Raw genomic sequence first — 18,722 nt, 5'->3', positions numbered from 1 at the left:
CACTAAAAACGTGAAACTACTAGGTTTATCATTCAAAGTACATTTTTATATTGGATTAAGTGAAAAATTATGGTTTCTGAGTATAACCTGTTTTATTCAATTTATCTTTAAGCAAAAAAAAAGAACCCTCTAGCTAAACTCTAGGTAAAAACATTAGTACACGAAAAAAGGCACTGTTTATGTTTTGTAAATCTTCTGAGTTTTGATGTTACCCCTCTGCGTGGCATTTACAAACACTGCTGAAAGCACCAGCATTATTGAACACTTACATTTAGTCATTCAGCAGACACTTTTGTCCAAAGCAACTTACAAGTAAGGAGGCATTCAGCAATTCAACAAGAAAAGGCCATACACAAGAAGTGCTAACTATACAAAGTAATTTGTTTGAGCTCAGAGAATTCAGTGCTAAAGTAAAAGTCCTAGAATTTTTCTTAAGAGACAGAGAGAGTGGTTCTACAGGTGGTTTGTCAAGCCCACTCACCTATGAGAAACATTTTTTTTTTTTAAATGCACAGTGTTTGTGTCAGTTAATGTGTCAATGAGATGAATGACTGTGTTTTCAACAATTTATTTGTTAAGCCCACTCACCTGTGTGGCACACATAGATCTGATAGTATTTTGGGTTGGTGTGTAGTGAGGTGGGAGAGAGAAGAGGGGTTTTGGTTTAAAATAATTAGCAAAAGCATAGCCTGACGTTGTTTATTTATTATAGTTTAGTCCAAAGTACAACATTACTTGGTTTCTTATTTTAAGACAAACTAAAGTAACGCAATTTGTTAATCATAGTCTAAAAACAATATTTTACCTTTGAGTGGCTGTATTTTTTTCATGGGCAGAATAAATATTTTAGATTTAGATTTAATTAAATTGTATAGTTTGAACCAATTTTCAATTATACTTCCAAGAAAACTAAAAAATGTTGCTGTAACAAATTACAGTTATTTGTTCAAAGTGCATTTTTTAAGTGTATATGCTGTCTATTTATGGTTCAGACATCTAATTTAAGCATTCATGTCCTCAAAACTGGTTTACTGTAATGTATACTTGTTTGCATTTACGTCAGGATTTCGTCAAGTTACCCATATGCGTGGCCATACTGGCGATGTAAACAGTATGGATGACATGGTTAATGTACTACTAAATACATTGTTCTGCCTATTTATGTTGTCTAAACATAAAATGTATGGAAGCTGCTAAATCATATAGAGAATGACTAAGTAAGTGAAAAGGGTTGATGATAGGTCGTTAAAACACTATAGTAGCTGGTTGTTCGTACAGTTCAATAAACAAGATACACTCTGATTGCAGCTGCTAAGGTTCACACCGGGTCAAGTGAATATGTCAATATCACCCTAATTTTATTTTCATTTCACTACCTATTACGTTTTGTATTAGATTATAATATACTGCTACATACCTACAAACTTTGAATGGTTTAGATCCTGTGTATTTGACCAGTCTCTTTTAACACTATAATCCATCACCTATTTTTAAGCTCCAAAAAAAAAAACTAAAGGCTTCCGGTAGTATCTGGGTTAGCAAAGACCACCAAAGGAGTATTTTCACACTTGGATCCAAAGCTCTGGAATAGCCTACCATAAAATGTCATGAGCTCAGAACCAACATCCAAGTTTAAATCTAGATTAAAATATCTCTAATGTTTTCACAAAATACACTTTTTGTATACATATTTGATGAGACAAAGCAAATTATTTCTAACATATATTTACTAAAATAACTGCTCAGTGAAGGAGATCTGCTTCTTGACTTTAGGAAACAGCCTTCTTACGCCTTAGAAATACTGGCAAGTTTAGTAATTAGTAAATTAGTTTTTTGTATTTTGTGATAAATATTTTTTTTTTAATTTATGATATAGTTTTTTCTCCAACAAATTTGGATCTTGAAAAATTCGAAAAGTGACTTTTATTGACATTTTTAATAGTTTGAAGTGATCTATTTTCAATGGTGACACAGTAGGTAGTGCTGTTGCCTCACAGCAAGAAGGTCGCTGGGTCACTGGTTCGGATCTCAGCTCAGTTTGCGTTTCTGTGTGGAGTTTGCATGTTCTCCCTGCGTTCGCTTGGGTTTCCTCCGGGTGCTCCGGTTTCCCACACAATCCAAAGACATGCTGTACAGGTGAATTGGGTAGGCTAAAGTGTCCATAGTGGGTGTGTGTGTGTGAATGTTTCCTAGAGATGGGCTGTGACTGGAAGGGCATCCGCTGCGTAAAAATATGCTGGTTAAGTTGGCGGTTCATTCCGTTGTGGTGAACCTGGATTAATAAAAGGACTGAGCCGACAAGGAAATTAATGAATGATCTATTTTCAGTATTGCTGTTTTAAATTGTAGTAAAAAAGCCTGGAAAATAAACTGCCCACATAGTTTCTGTTATTTTAAGAACTTGTTAAATTTTCAACATCAAACCTTTCCTACAATAAAATGAATCATTTAACTATATTTAATCATATATATATATATATATATATATATATATATATATATATATATATATATATATATATATATATATATATATATATATATAGCATTTTCTTTGGCATTTCGAGTGGTAGTCTATCTCTGTTGAAGTCAGTTCGACCAAAGACAAAGAAAACACAAGACAGAAAAATGTGAATTTGGCGAATGAAGCTCCGCCTTCTAGTACATGAGCCATTCATCAATCGATATAGACTGATGATTCTCTGTGGAGAGGCTCAGACCAGACATGTGCTTTTACGGCAGTTTGAAGTTGGTGTTGATTTTGTTTGATTCAAACATTTAGAAACAAAACTTAAGATGTTTGTTGATGTTTAACTTTATTGGAGATTTCAAACATGAAATTTATTGTAAACTTATGTAAACTTATTGTAAATTTATGTTCCCCCCCCCCCCCCCCCCCCAGACAGAATGCCTGATTGTACTGCCTGAGAGGCCTTTATTGAAATGACTTGTCTTATATAGGGACTTTGGTTAGATGGCTTCAGACTAGGGTTGCACGATACTGAAATTCAGTCCCAATCAATACTGAAATTTTTAAAAACTTTAATTTCCCCCTAAAATTTGAGCGCTACAGAGCACTTTCTTAAACAGTGCTGATTTGCCGTTGTGTTCACGTGCTCAACAGAAGTGACTGTGATTGCAAACTCACCGCTGTTTATTTAGTGTAACCACAGATACAGGGACACTGAAGCATTTTAAAGTAGTGATTCATCAGCGGATCACTCATATGTCAGGTTATAGACAAACCAAACCAGCTGATCGACACGACTTTAAAACACACCAGTGTCCCTATTCTGTGGTTACACCAAAAAGCTTAGAATGACCAAGAGGCGACACTCTAGTGTAATTTGGGATGCGGTGGCCATTTTGGAATGAAAACTCCATTAGAACAACAGCATATTATAAGTCTGTAAAATAAACTATTGAAAGTGCCGATGATTGTGATAATAGGTGTTGTATTGTCGTCTTTCGGTTGTATCTCAGCTTTAATACGCTTTTTAAATAGATAAATAAAAAACAAAGCAGCTGCTTGCTATCGCAAAAGTAATGAGATCCAATGGACGGCCGATCACTTTCACTCCAAAATGGCGGAATAAAGGGCTGTTGCTGGGCGCTGCTGTTGCAATGGAATGTTCTTTTGAGTGTCGCCTCTTAGTCATTCTAAGTTCTTTGGTTACACTCAGTAAACAGCGGTGAGTTTGGTGAACTGATGACCTTCACGGCCAATCACAGTCATTTCTGTTGAGCACATGAACATGATGGCAAATCAGCGCTGCTTAAGAATGTGCTCAACAGCGTTCAAATGTTAGCAGGCAATGCACGTTTTTAAAACGTCAGTATTGATTGGTACTAGGGGTGTAACGATATTAAAACCAAACCGAAATATCGCGATACACCAACCACGATACGTATCGCGAAACTCTCGTGGCGTACCGCGGTACTCTCACGCCCCCTGCTGCCCATTGTTGAGGTTGACGTCACTTGTCTCTAACTAATTGAACCAATTTAAACACATCTTTAATATCATATTTGATTAAATTGTTTTAGTAATGATGAGAATTTGTTCTAAATATTATATTCTAAAGTTAGTATTTTAGTGCATGTTATGTCATGTGACTTGAGTTAGCATCACACTCGTTACTACTGGACGCAGGATGGCTGATTCACATAGTACTGAGATTGCAGATCCCCCAGACACATTTAAGTCATCTGTGTGGAAACATTTTGGTTTTCCAGTTGAGTACAGGAATAGAATTTTTGTCGTAGACAAAGCGCACGCCTGTCTGTCTCAACTGTTTCACGAAACTTAATTGTAAGGAAAAACATTTAAAAAGTGTGGTAATTTCACAATGTGAGGGTGTAAGCAACAGAACTGCCAACAAAAGTGATTTAATGTACAAAAGTAAAACCAGAATAATGCCCAAATATACAAAAAAAGAGAAATATTTACACTAATAAAAATAATATAATAAAGTAACAAATTCAAACAAAAGTATCAAACAAAAATTAGTTAAACTCAAGCAAGGGGGTGATAGTGAAGACAAACAAAAGAAATAAATATAATAAAACAATTCTAACTCATGAATAACCCCTCTTACCTCGCTAAAACTGATGAAAAGAAAAAAAAAGGTCTTCAGCGCCGTGCGTCGCATTCTTCCATATACTGAATAAAATAAACAAAGATGACCTTCACCTCTTACCTGATGTCTTCAACAATACATTTTCTACGTGTTTGCAAAATGGAAATCGTATGACATTTTCCCTATCCACCTTACACTAAGACTCTCTCTTCCGCTCTTCCTGACATGCTTTTTACATTCCCGCACTGCGTCGCCAAATGATGATAGATCGGTCTCCTGACCAATCAGCTGTCAAAAAGGCGGACCTACAGAAATGACAGGCATCAGCTGTCGTTAAGGCGGACCTACAGAAATGACCGGCATAGAGGGAGCGGGAGAGAGAGAGAGAGAGATCGGGAGGCAAACATACAGCCGGCTACAACCCTAACATTAGTTTCAGACACAACCGCAATGTATTTTACTGGTGAATATGTCATGAAAAAACACTTTACAAACACATTATATGTATATTTTTCATTAATTTAAACGGAAACCTATCTATCTAAATGAAACCATATAATCAAAAATGAGCGTCTGTGTCAGCACAGAGATCAAGCCTCTCATCGGAGAATGTGGATATTATGGTGTTTTTGAAGAAGATCTTTCACTAGTCTACACTGCAGTTATTTATTTAATTTTAGTTTACTTAGTTAAGATGGCTGCACTAAAGAGAATAGTTTTTTTTCTGACTAGTCTATATTGGAGGCATTTATTTAATTCTAGTTGTTTACTCGGGTATCCTGACTGTACTAAAAATGCGATGACAAAGTTAATAAAGAAAAAGTTAAGATGTTCTTGTTATTAAGTGAATTGTCCCTTAGCATTGCTGTTAACATGACATCAACCCTAACCCCACAGCAAACAGAAACCGAACCGTACCGAACCGAACCGTGGCTCCAAAACCGTGAACCGAACCGAACCGTGCCTTTTGTGTATCGTTACACCCCTAATTGGTACCAAATTGCAGTATTGTGACAACCCTACTTGATACACAATAGTCTTACCCACGCCCCTTTAAAATTAGTTTGCTACCTGTGAATGATGTGCAAAAAGAAAGCCCCGCCCCCTACTCAATATTCTGTTTCAGTCGGATTTACATCAGCATACTAAAATAAAAGTCTCAACAACTTCTGGTTCATGTGGACTTTAAACCACATTACAGTTCAATATCACAACACTGAATGATTGCAGTTGTTCACAACCTACAGCAGTCAAAAAATCTGATCAAACAAAACAGAAGGCTTTGGATGAGATGCGTAAGGAACTAAAGGACAAAAACCTTACAAATGTTTTGAAATCCGACATCACCACCTCTGGGGTCCAACAATTCAGCATCCCCATCATCATTAGATAATAACCATATTACAAATTTTAATTTTTAAGTAGAATCAAGCTTTCTTTCTGTAAAGCTTCTTTTAAAGAGATTTGCATCATTAAAAAGCACTATACTATAAACATCAGTTGAACTGCCGCTCATGCTGATCAAGGCCCAAAGCTGCAGGAAGGGGAGACCTGGAGGCCAAAAGCAGTGGTCACACACTGGCAGCTCTCAGAGTTACTCTGCTACCCAGCTGGGGTCAAGGACCCTCCATCACCCCGCCAAACAAAAGAAGAGATTCCTACAGACCCTGGACAACATGGCACAGACACAATGGGAGGCTGGAAACACCCCCCACCACATATACACACACACAGAGCCGGCCCTCCTGACTGAAGCAAAGGCAAGGATTAGCGCACTGGATCCCGTCCAAACGGACTCAAACACCACTGCCTTGGGAATGCGGTAATCACACATGCAAGAGCAATCATCCCGCTAATCTACATTCACTGCTCGATCATAAAAACATTTCTTTCTGTTTTAATACACTTCTTTTAAGATTACGGAGTATAAAGAAAAGGCTTATTGACAATAGAAGGATGATTTGATTAAATATTCCCACTCCTAAGGAAGATGTGATTATTTCACATATAGAGTAAATCATATCGATAATTCAGTCATTACTGATTTCTCTAACATTTACATTACGTTACTTTGACTTTAACCTTATATATTACAACATTGGATCAACCAATAGCACAAGTTTAAAGTGGGATCATCTGTTCGTCTGACCAATTGGTGATAAAGGAGAGACCTGGACATATTAATATTCTAATTATTATTATTATTGTTATTATTATTATTATTATTATTATTATTATTATTATTAATAATAATAATAAAAGAAAAATTGTTTTAATATTTAAATAATAATAATAATAATAATAAAATAGTAGTAATATTTAAATAATACTAATAATAATAATAAAAATAATAATCTTAAATTGGTTATTAATGTATTTTTATTATTATTATTATTATATAATTAATAGATTTGTAATTTATTATTGACATTTTAGCCAGTTACTATTCTATTGTCTGTTAAATTCTTGATTCTGATTGGCTGGAAGGTAAGAAATAAAATTGTTTAATGCACAGGTAGTTCCAGTCATTTTTAATCACCATTCAAAATAAATGCGCTTCCCTTGAACATTAGTAGTAAGCCCTGTATCTCAGTGACAGTAGCCGGAGCCTTCATTACTGTCACAATTCTCAATTACACCATTGTGTGCTTCGCCAGAGAGCAGATGATTTGCCAACTCGCAAATATGGTCAAAAACATTTGTAAAGAGGTATGCCCTTGTCATTAAGCACTCACACACAATCCATCCCATGCCCAAACTCTTTATATTTGCCTGTGACTGATTCAAAGTGAATTCATCTAAACTGTCATGATATAACTGATGATAATTTGGTTGGTCCAATACTGAGCTGCAAAGAGCAAGAGTTTTAACTTCTCTACAACGGCTTGCTATTAACTGACCATTGTGAAGTGGATAATCCATTGATTATCCTTTACATATACATATGATAATGAATTTATATTTAAAAAAAAAAAAACATAACACATTTACAAAACTAGTATCAGTAGGGGCGCAAGACATTAAGGCGTGTACTTGAGTAAATTATGATGACCATTTTTGAGCTTTCCCTAGATTAAATCTGATTATTGTTAGCTCCACATCTAGCTATCAGGCACCTGTAGAGTTAATGTGTTCAAGTAATACATATACGAATAAAATGGACCGGGTACTTTTTAAAATTAATGAAGGTGAATGAAAGTAAAACTGGTGAGCCATATGACAAAAAAGTGCTTTTCTGAATCAAATCAGCAGGATGCCCTTCTGGATGACAAACTGGGGTTGTGAGATGCAAATAAGGAGTAAAGACTGGTGAGAGTGTTATGGAATTTAATAACGCACGCCGAATAGAAAGAAAAAAAACTTCCACATGTTGCGTAATGCGTGTGTGCGGCCCTTTACTGACAGCCGTGTGTGTGGATCTTTTCGGAAAATAGTTTATTATTCAATAATGCCACTAATATATGCATGCTCCACTTCTTAATTCCATTTCCGTTTAGTCCGATTATGACTTTAGTCAGATTAAGGTAATAAAAAATTGCTGTTTACATGGTGACTCTTAATCAAAGTATTGTCTTAATTGTATTAAAATCAAAGTACTGGTGTCCATGTAAACGTACTCAATGTTCCATCCAACCACACCGTCAGGGTTCTGCGAACTTGGCTTTGCGAGGCAGCATTTTCTGTATGTACTAGGGTTGGGCATCTAAGCTATAATGCCGATCTGATACGCATCTCGATACAAAGAATACGATCCGATATATTAGCGATACATTTGTGACATTGCGATGCAATACGATACGATTTACACCCATATCACGATACAATGCGATAATTCAGCACTAACTTATTAGATCAAGTTTATGATACGATGTAAGAAAGGATGCAGTGCCATTGAATGAGTTTGATTATTTATTAACCAAGTAAAACCAAGACTTTTTTTACAAACTGGCTTTTCTCTCAGAGCCAGAGTGTCAGTCTACAGTAGAGGGCCATTTTAGAACCTATAGCACATATTATTTAAGTATTTTCAAGATAAACAGAATGTATAAGTGCAATATATATTATAAAGGTATATTTGCACTCTTTCAACATAAAGGTTTACCATTGCACAACAGGAATTGTGATTTAACTTTTCAACTATGAAAACAAGTTTTACAAAGATATATTATGCCACTGAATATTCAAAACTTAAGGTCGTGAACTAGCAGTGTTATGTTGCTTTGAAACATCACTATCACTGTAAACAACAGGCTAATAAAAATATAAATAAATAAAAATTAACAGGAGGAGGTGTTTAAAACCGTCGTTCTCCGTGACACTAGGCTGAATATCTTTGCAGATGAACAATGCAATAGCATTCGTTATTGGCGTAGAGCGAGCAGAACTGTTGCGCATGGAGAAAACTTTCAACGCTTTTCTCACCACTTTTGGAGCTGGTAGCTACAGTTGAAGCAGTGCGAAAGCCGGGGATGCAGGAACACTGGAAGATGCTTCCACAACAACACTGAGGCGCCGCTTCAAGTGAGATATCAGATTAGTCGTACTGCCCGTGTATTTTACAGATGCGCGGCACATTTTGCAAATTGTATCTGTCCTGTCAAGTCGTCCATCCTTTTTGCAGAATCCATAATGTTGCCATACTTTAGATTTAAAACTCAGTGAGGAATAAAATGTTTGTTTTGCTTCTTGCGCTTTACCACTAGCTTCATCCGCACACCTGATACACTGAGTTGTAGTGTAAGTGTACACATCCGCAAGTCCGTTGCTAAGGCATACTTTATGTAGGTTGATTAAATTATGCGCCAAAAACAGGTTGACAACACTTGCTAATAAATAAAAAATACATTCTATATTAAAAATATAAGTTGTATCTTGGAAAAACCGATGCATCTCGCAAAAACCGATGCATCTCGATTTGCTTCCAAAATTTCATTCATCCTCTGCTGCTCTACCGATGCACTCGCATCGTGCACGCGCATGACCGCGTATTGATACATATCGGTTAATCTTCCCATCCCTAGTATGTACGGACATCAAAAGCAAGTATGCGATGGCTCACACTTATTGACAGTGGAAGAAGATTTACGGTTAGTCGTGTCAGGAATTCAACCATGTTGTCCTCACAGAAACAGGCTCAACGATCACACGGAATCAGGTAAGCTGTACATTTATGTTTCAATGTAATTAATGCTTTACTTTAAACGCAGCAAGTAATATGTAAATGGGGAGTGTTGGGGGTGGGAGGGGTTGGGGGGACATGAGTGAAATTGGCCAAACTTGGGGGAGCATGTGTCCTAAAAGGTTGAAAACCCCTGGTATATATTATAGACTTTGATGAAGTTCAATAACTACTGTAACAAATGCACTGTTCATTTTTAAAACATGAACTAATACAACCTTACTACAAACTGTTACCACATATTTCATTAAAAACCGCTTGAAAGTCTTTTCTTTGGCTCCAGTAAAGTGTTAACCTTTCTAAATAAAGACAAAGTCATTTCCGACTAAGGCTTTATATGCATTTAACATTGGTGCCATTGTTGGATGAACTCACACTGTTGATGAAAGATAAAGCGAGGTTGATGACCATGAACCCAAGGCCAGCTTTGACCCACAGCAGTCTGAAACTCTGACAGGAACAAACTCATTTCACCTTACCTTTGGTGTTAAACGCTTCCTTAAGGTGGAGAAGAACATCTGCAAACCTCCGGACATCGTTGACCAGTTGCATGATGTAGTCGGGATCGGCTCCCATCATATTGTCCATATTGTCCGACCCTGAGCTGATGGAGCTCAAAGAGCCGCTCTTCACAGTCCGGCTCAAACCCCACGACCCCGAGCCCGAGGAAAGAGGAAAAAAGCGAGAATCGGGAATCCGTGCCATTCCCAGCGATCGCTTGTTTAGTCCTCCGCTGCTCTGCTGCAGCATCCCAGCAGCAAACATCCCAGCCGCGGCCAGCTTGAAAAAGGTCCCAGAACGACGATCCCTGGAGACTCTCAAATTCCAAGAGTTTCCTTACCAATGACAGCGGGTCCTGTGTGCACAATGGACGCAACGTATGGTTAAACCTCCAATGTTTGAAGACAAGAACACCTCTATTTGCTAGACTTTATCACACATGCACAAGGGAGAAATTTAAGACGGGCTCTAATAGGGATGTCTTACACACCAAATTGCTTTAGCCTTCACTGAGCCTCAACGACGATTTACATCTCAAATAAAAGAAACCCTCAAACAGACCAAATGGGATATGGTGGGATATATTTTGAGACTGGGATATAAGTTACAGGGATCTTAAAGGCATAATGTGACTGCGACCTGAGGCTTTGGAAGAGTTTGATTTCAGTAAAGCCTTGTTCACACTACTTTAAACATCGGCAGTTTGCTGTGCCGTTCATGCCTTGATTTTGTTTCTTTAACACAAGAACTACTAAGGCGGTCATTTTGATTGTATTTAATTTTTGTAATTTAAAAACTTTGTTGAAATAAACCCCACATATCAATAATACCATGACTTTTCATAAATATGAGTATTTTATGTTATTAAAATTACAAAACAAAAGAACTATGACTATTTCTACCCTGAACTATACCCTGAGGCTTTGAATATGCATGCCTCTGTTGCCTAGCAAGTTCCTGCTGACGCAAACATAACATTCTGATAGCAAAAACATAACTTTACTTTAGATATGTCTTTCAAAGCAGTGTATTCAGTGCTGCAAAAAAGCCTTCTCCCCTGCTTGTGAAAGTGAAAATGCAATCAGTCTAGTAGCCTAACATAGATATATACACTAGATATCGCATAGGGACCCTCAGCATGCGTCAATAGCGCCGCCACATTGGTACAGTGCTCCAAGGACAAATGTCATTCTACCGCACTAGTCAAGACAGTGTTATTACGTGAAGATGCGGGACTTTAGCGCTGTATACAGGTGTAGTAACGAGCAAACAAAGAAAACAAAGCACAAAGTCAGAACATTTCATAGGTAATATTAAGTTTTTTTCTGTTTTTGAATGTTCTGAACTTTTGTGCTAATCAGGCAACGTTATTGATGATGACAGTCACTTACTGCATTCATCATAAGGCAAAGCAGCTCCAACTCGCATTAAACACTCGGCTTATGCTAGTTTTGTTGAATAAAATCAGCAAACAATGCAAAAGAAATATGACAACGAGATGCTGCGCTGCTAGAAACTTGTATTGTCGGCTAACGTAAGTGAAAGAGTCGTCCGGGGGATTCATTCACAAACGAATCGCTCCCTCCGTCAGTATGAGAAGTGAAAGCAGGAGAGGAGATGTGTTTAGATCAAATTTAACAGGGAGGGTGAATAGTACATTTCTGTACAAACAAAATTAAGCTTTTTGTCAGGAATGCCCGTGCGGTCACAGATCCATCAATGTAGAAAAGTGATGTAAAATTATAATTTTCGTAATTAGAAAAAAAAATTACACACTAACATCCAGGAAAACTCCCGATCATAGATATATGTGTATATGTGTATATCTCTGGCTTTGGATGGCCACAGTCCTCCACTGTACCTTGGTCCCGCATTCATTTCAAAGGAGCGCTACCCTGTAGCAAGATGGCGGCGCTATTGACGCATTCCGTCCAATAGACAACAATAGGCCAGGCGACATCTAGTGTATATATCTATGGTAGCCTAACTACACATGTATAGCCTGTATTAACAAAAAGATCATATTTTTTAGAGTAACTAGTCGACTTCATTAAATATGACAACATTCAAAGCTTATTTTAATTTCTCAATTGAAGCTTTAAATGTAAATATGTCATGACATTATGATGTCTTATATGAGAACGGTCAGAATGATCACTATAGTAGTTCTAGTAGTTATATAAATGATGTTCTCACTGTGCGACACAACATAAATTATCCAAAAGATGGGGTCACACACTATAACAACACCTCTGTCACACAAAAACTCCACAAACTGCGAATTAAATGATCAGGCCACAGCAATCAGAAAGAGCAGAACACTATTGGCTGCTCATGTGATGATGACATCACTGACACACAGCTTTTAAAATATCTCTCAAAACGATTAAGAGAGCTGATCCATTAGAAGTTTGTTAGCTCATATATCTACACAGTTCTGCTGATAGATGTGGTTTTCATATGCTCTCGTATACGTATAAACACAGGTTGAAGCAAGTGCTTTGATGACTATTTTAGCCTATCAAACATTTCTGTTGATTGCGTGAAAACAATGACTAGCTTTCTCATTGGCTGTAGCTCATTACTTTATCTGACCTCACATGGGGTCGAGTCAGCCGAATGGTTCAGAATATTTAACATGCTAAATATTGGATTTTTGTTTACGAGATGTGGCGATGCACAAGCGAGCTTCTTTGATGTGTCGTTCAGTAGTTTCAAATAAGACTGCAGAGCGTCAATCACATGCTGATTTTACCATGATCACAGCCCAATCTATCGGCAAGCTTGCTAACTTAAAATTCAGTAGTGTGAATTAGGCATGAAAAGCATAGAGAGCATATGCAAATAAAGTGTCAATTGTTTGAGATGACTTTTGCGATATGTTGAAATGTGCGGGAAATTATGTTCCATCATCATTCAGTGCAATGAATACATTTTAGTAAAAATGAAACTAAATATTTACTCTGACTTGTTAATAAAATACTATTATTTTAATTACATTTTATAATTTATTTATTTATCATTTTATATTATTTAACATTATTATTAAAATATGCAAAATAGTAAGGTATCATATACCATTTTTTTCTACATTTTTAGTGATTAAAATCTTCAAGTCATTTCAAGGATAGTAGCAAAGTATAATAGTTCAGAATGATTCTTGTGTCTTCTGTAAAGTATAACAATACTTATGAAAGTCAAGATTATTTGGTCAAAATAATTTATTTATTTTTTATTCACAATGTTTTCACTTCCCTTGAGATAAAACACTTTGAGAATGCTTTTATCTTTGTTTGGGAATTTTGCCATTTTTCTTTTAAAGAATGCATACACTGCGGTATGTAAATAAAATTGATGACAAAACAAATAAAACAAGATTAGGAAGAGTAACAGTCAAAAACATCTATTTTTATAAAATCAACAGTGGGTTTTGTACGAACATTCAAAAATGAAAAAGATACCCAAATCATATTAGAAAGTTCATATTATTATATGGTTTTTCTATGATATACAGAGGGCACACACTAAAATGTCATTTAGTGTTCAGTGTAAAAACAGTTTACACACTAACAAAAATCTTGTCAGGCATACAGTATTTATATCAACAATCATTAGATGGCACATTAAAAGAATGACAATGAAAGCTTAAATTACTAAGTAATTGCACATATAGATTTTTATACTTTGTAAAAATCCTTCAACCGACTTGGTTTTGCTCAATTGTCAACAAGATGTATTCCATCATTTAAAACATATACAGTGCTCAGCATATATGAGTACACCCCCACAAATCTCTCATTTAAATTCATATTTTCTGTAAAATGCTTTACAATATTTAATTTGTGCATATAGTTTAGTTAGTATTGAAGCCAAATCTGGAGCTTATCTGACAAAATAAATTCAAACATTACTAGCCCAAATGCATATGTTGGGGAAAAATATTTAATATTTTTTTTACAAATAGCAAAAATCAAGAGAAACAAAAATATATAAAATTTTGTTAAAATGATGTAGTTTGTATTTTTGTTTTGCAATATTTCGCATGAATATATTTGTATTATCTTTCCATTTCTAAAGATGTTTCTGTGACTAAAATATTATATTAATAAATATATCTGTTTAATAAATCTGTTTTGTTCAAATGCACCAATATATATTACCCATATTCACTGAGAAATTTATAAAAAATATTCATTTTCTAAATGGGGTGTACTCAAGCACTGTAAATCCCATCGAAGTTATAATTATCTTTATCATTAAAAAAATAAGTGTACAGTTTACAATTGTAATAGTACTATTATCATCATAGCACCAAATATTTCGAACCAACCAAACTTTTAAAAATGTTTTCTATAAGGTTATGATGAAATGAAAACTGACAGAGAAACAGAAGTAATCAATTAAGCTTAAAGATCAGATTTTTAATTTATTTTCTGAATGTTGCTTTATGCCAAAGAGGACAGTATTATTATTTCAGAAACAATTCATTTCATTGTAGAGAACTCTAGATTTGACAACTAGTTAAGTTATGTCAGCTAGTTTGAAACCTTTTCTACAAAAACTGAAAAATGGCATTACCATCACACACAATTTGACAAATCCTCCCAACCATAAATTAGACTATACAAAAAATGCAAACCTTTTATGGTCCCTAACAGAAGAATAGCTTAACAATATGGTATATAACATGTGGAAAAAAGCTAAGCAAAGAAATAATAAATAAATCAACATTAAAGTGTACTGCAATACTGAACACAATATTAAAACACATCAAGTCCATCATCAAATGCCAGACAAAATCCTCAAATAGACATACAAGTTTTGAGGTAAATAAAACTAACTCTAAACTTCGCAAAACTTGCATACACCTCGTAAAGTTGCAGAACTTTTTCTGTGTTGATGTTAAACGAGCATCACGCGTCTAAATGTCTATTCAAAATACTCCTGAAGTGATTCACATAACGTACAGAAGTATCATAACGTATTCAAGTCAAACTCCACTTAGTCGAGTACCAATAAATCAGTATAAAATTCTAAAATATTCACTTACTTAAAAAGCACATCTGGATCATTGCAATTGCGCATGTACACTTGAAGCCAAAATATATCCGAAACACCGTTAAATCCCCGGTCCCTTCAGTCACGAAAACCGAAATAATGCTGTGTCTGTGTGAGATTCACATTCCGCTCGGCTTCACCCCGCCTTCTAGCGTCCATCCAACTTTTGATTGGCTCTGGTGAGCTGAGAGGCTGGGTTTCCGCCTTCTGACTGCAGGTGTACATGCACTACTGTCGATTTATTGACCCACAGGGCTTCATTTTTTTCTGAAAAAAATACTAAATAGTGGTTTAAGTGGAAAGTTTTTATAATTTATTGTCGATGTTTGATATTTAAGACCATCACAAATCGCTAAGGAATTGAAAATCTATGCTCCAGATTAGAAATTAACTGAGAGCCATAGGAGAGGTTTTGTTTTGGATAGAGATTTGATCCATCTAGTGGCCGGAGCTATAAAACAGGGAACACAAAGCTAAGTTAGCATTTAATCTTTGGAAAATGGATTACTGTAATCAATCATTTAAATATAAACTGCAGTGAATGAACCGCCAATTTATCCAACAAGTTTTTATCCAGCCGCAACCCATCTCTGGGAAACATTCACACACACACACTCATACACTACGGACAATTTAGCCTACCCAATTCACCTGTACAGCATGTCTTTGGACTGTGGGGGAAACCGGAGCACCCAGCGGAAACCCACGCGAAGGCAGGGAGAACATGCAAACTCCACACAGAAACGCCAACTGAGCCAAGGTTCGTACCAGCGACCCAGTGACCTTCCTGCTGTGAGGCGACAGCACTATACCTACTGCACCACTGCCTCACCTGTATTATTGTTTAAATTAGTTTATTTATTTATTACAAGTTTTGTTTTTTATTCACTCATATTTGTTAAACGTTAGCTTTAACTAACAAATCTGAGAATCTGGAATAAAAAATAAAGTAAAGAAAACTATTTTTAAGTTTTTAATTTTAGTTTTCAATAATAACTCATATATATATATATATATATATATATATATATATATATATATATATATATATATATATATATATATATATATATATATTTATATATATATATATATACACACAGGGTGTGGCATTTATATGGATACATCTTAATAAAATGGCAATGGTTGGTGATATTAATGTCTTGTTTGTGTCACATTAGTATATGTGAGGGGGCTTGTAAATAACTCATGAAAGAACACAGTTACGTTAAAACCAAGCACACAATTTTTTATTTTTATTTTTATTTTTTTTGTGAATATCACAATAAGTTTACTTAGGTGTATCCATATAAATGGCCCACCCTGTATATCTGTCTTCCGTTTCCACCCACACCTGCAGTTTTACACATGCAGTAAATAATGGTTTATTGTCTTTAGAGTGCTTCACAACATTAACCAAAGACAAGACAGTGACCAAACAATCCCCCAGAACATTTAAGACATCCAGAAATGTTAAAATTGCCCAAATTTTCACAATAAACCACACTAAAAGAAAAAAAAGCTTAACTCTGAAATCTAATCATATGTTGTCCCTTATTTATGGTCAAGCACTAATACTGTCATTCCCTCAGCAGATATGGTTTACATAAAGCATCATACATCACTGCAGTGAACCAGTCAATCCGGCCTGACAGCTCATTTCACAGAACAAGGAGACAGACTTTACAAAATATTACATTACAGCGGATGCTTGGCATTTCAGATGTGGCAGAGCAATGCAATATAATCTTATAAACTGACTGATAGTTACATATAAGGACATTATTATTAGCCTGTTGTGCAGGAAATAACAGGAAATGTTAGTATAAAAATATATATCACCATAGAAATATTATTACAGCAAATATTCATCTAAGCGTTAAGGGGGTGGAAGACATCAATCGTCTTGGCCAGCTCAAGCAAATAAATAACCCTGACAGTTTAATAATAGTTAATAATTAGTAACAAGGAAGTGAAATAATTTGTAAATCCTAGCTGCTGTTTTTTTTTTCTTTTTCTACGAAAAGACATGGAAAGACAGATATTGTGAACTCTTTGTCTTCTTTTTTCCCCTTATCTGTAAGCTTATCAAACCTGCCTAGTTAATTCCTTGTTTTAATAATTTTAGTTGCATTAACTCAGCCATAGCTAATATTTTATTTACAATTTACAATCACAATAGAATATTCTGTATTGTAATACACTTGCATACCATACTTTTTCTAATATTTATTTTTCTTCAGCATAGTCTTTTATATATCTGGGGTCGCCACAGCAGAATGAACCGCCAACTATTCCAGCATATGTTTTACACAGCGGATGCCCTTCCAGCTGCTACCCAGTATGCATACACACTCATTCACACTCATACACTAAAGCCAATTCACCTATACCCGCATGTCTTTGGACTGTGGGGGAAACCGGAGCACCCGAAGGAAACCCATGCGCACACGGGGAGAACATGCAAACTCCTTTTTTAATGTGTAAACTAAAGTACAAAATGTTGTCTTTTGTGCTGGATTTTATAAAGATTCTAAACTAAACAGCGCCATCTGACGGTCTTTCCTGTAACATCTCATTTCCCCCTCCCTAATATACGTAATCGCGTTAATTTCGAGGTCCTTGAAGATGAGTACTACATAAAATGTAGATTGTGGATTCATTTCCGCGAATCGGTTCTTTCAAACTGTTCGTTTAAAATAGTGATATTAATGATATTTATAGACCTAAATACAATTATTTGAATATAATACCATAGTCATACATAAACAGTATTAGCGTACAATCAGAAAAAAAACAATACAAATAACTTTTTAGAGAATTTTGAAAGCTTTGAAAGCCTAAGCAGGTTTGGACAATGTAAATCATAGGTGTCAAACTCCTGGAGGGCCGCAGCTCTGCACAGTTTAGTTTCAATCCTGCTTCAACACACTTAACTGTAGGTTTTAAACAAAACTGAAGGACTTAATTAGTTTGATCAGGTTTGTTTAATTAGGGTTGTGACTAAACTGTGCTCTGTGCCTCCAGGAATTTTGACACTTGTGATGTAAACCAATGTAAAACTAATACTAAAACAACATCTTACAAACACTCCAATTAAAATGGATAAATGTCTAATTGTCTTTATTTAAAAATAATAATAGTTCCATAATATTAGGTCTCCATTGCTAAAGTGGAACAAGAGAAGCAACACAAATGCAGGAGCGAAACATTTCAATAAATTGTTTTTCTTCTTTATTTTTGGTTTGAGGACTAAAAGTTTATTGCAATAAATAAATAAATATATGTATGTGTATATCAAACATTTGAAGTTAAATTAATACCTGTTGCTCCTGATTATACATTGAATTCTTATGCCGCAGTCTCACTAGAGTTTGAGCGTGCAAAATTCTGTCGTACGGCGC

The 18,722-nt window shown here is 35.5% G+C and overlaps 1 protein-coding gene across 2 annotated transcripts in view; it reads right to left on the bottom strand.

Annotated features, from left to right (window-relative positions):
- The window catches only part of arhgap29a (Rho GTPase activating protein 29a), a 111,736-nt gene extending 96,313 nt beyond the window's left edge, over positions 1–15,423 (bottom strand). For both annotated transcript variants that reach the window (XM_087309639.1, XM_087309640.1), the window contains exons 1-2: positions 15,311–15,423; positions 10,239–10,615 (exon numbers count right to left, since the gene is read on the bottom strand). In XM_087309639.1, the coding sequence (XP_087165765.1) occupies positions 10,239–10,524 (286 nt within the window). In that variant the 5' untranslated portion in view covers positions 10,525–10,615; positions 15,311–15,423. The remainder of the gene's footprint in view (positions 1–10,238; positions 10,616–15,310) is intronic.
- Positions 15,424–18,722: the final 3,299 nt, after the last annotated feature.

Source organism: Danio rerio, chromosome 24, assembly GCF_052040795.2.
Source record: "Danio rerio strain M-AB ecotype USA chromosome 24, GRCz13ab, whole genome shotgun sequence".
NCBI classification, from domain to species: domain Eukaryota; kingdom Metazoa; phylum Chordata; class Actinopteri; order Cypriniformes; family Danionidae; genus Danio; species Danio rerio.
This window is presented reverse-complemented; position numbering and strand designations above follow the sequence as displayed.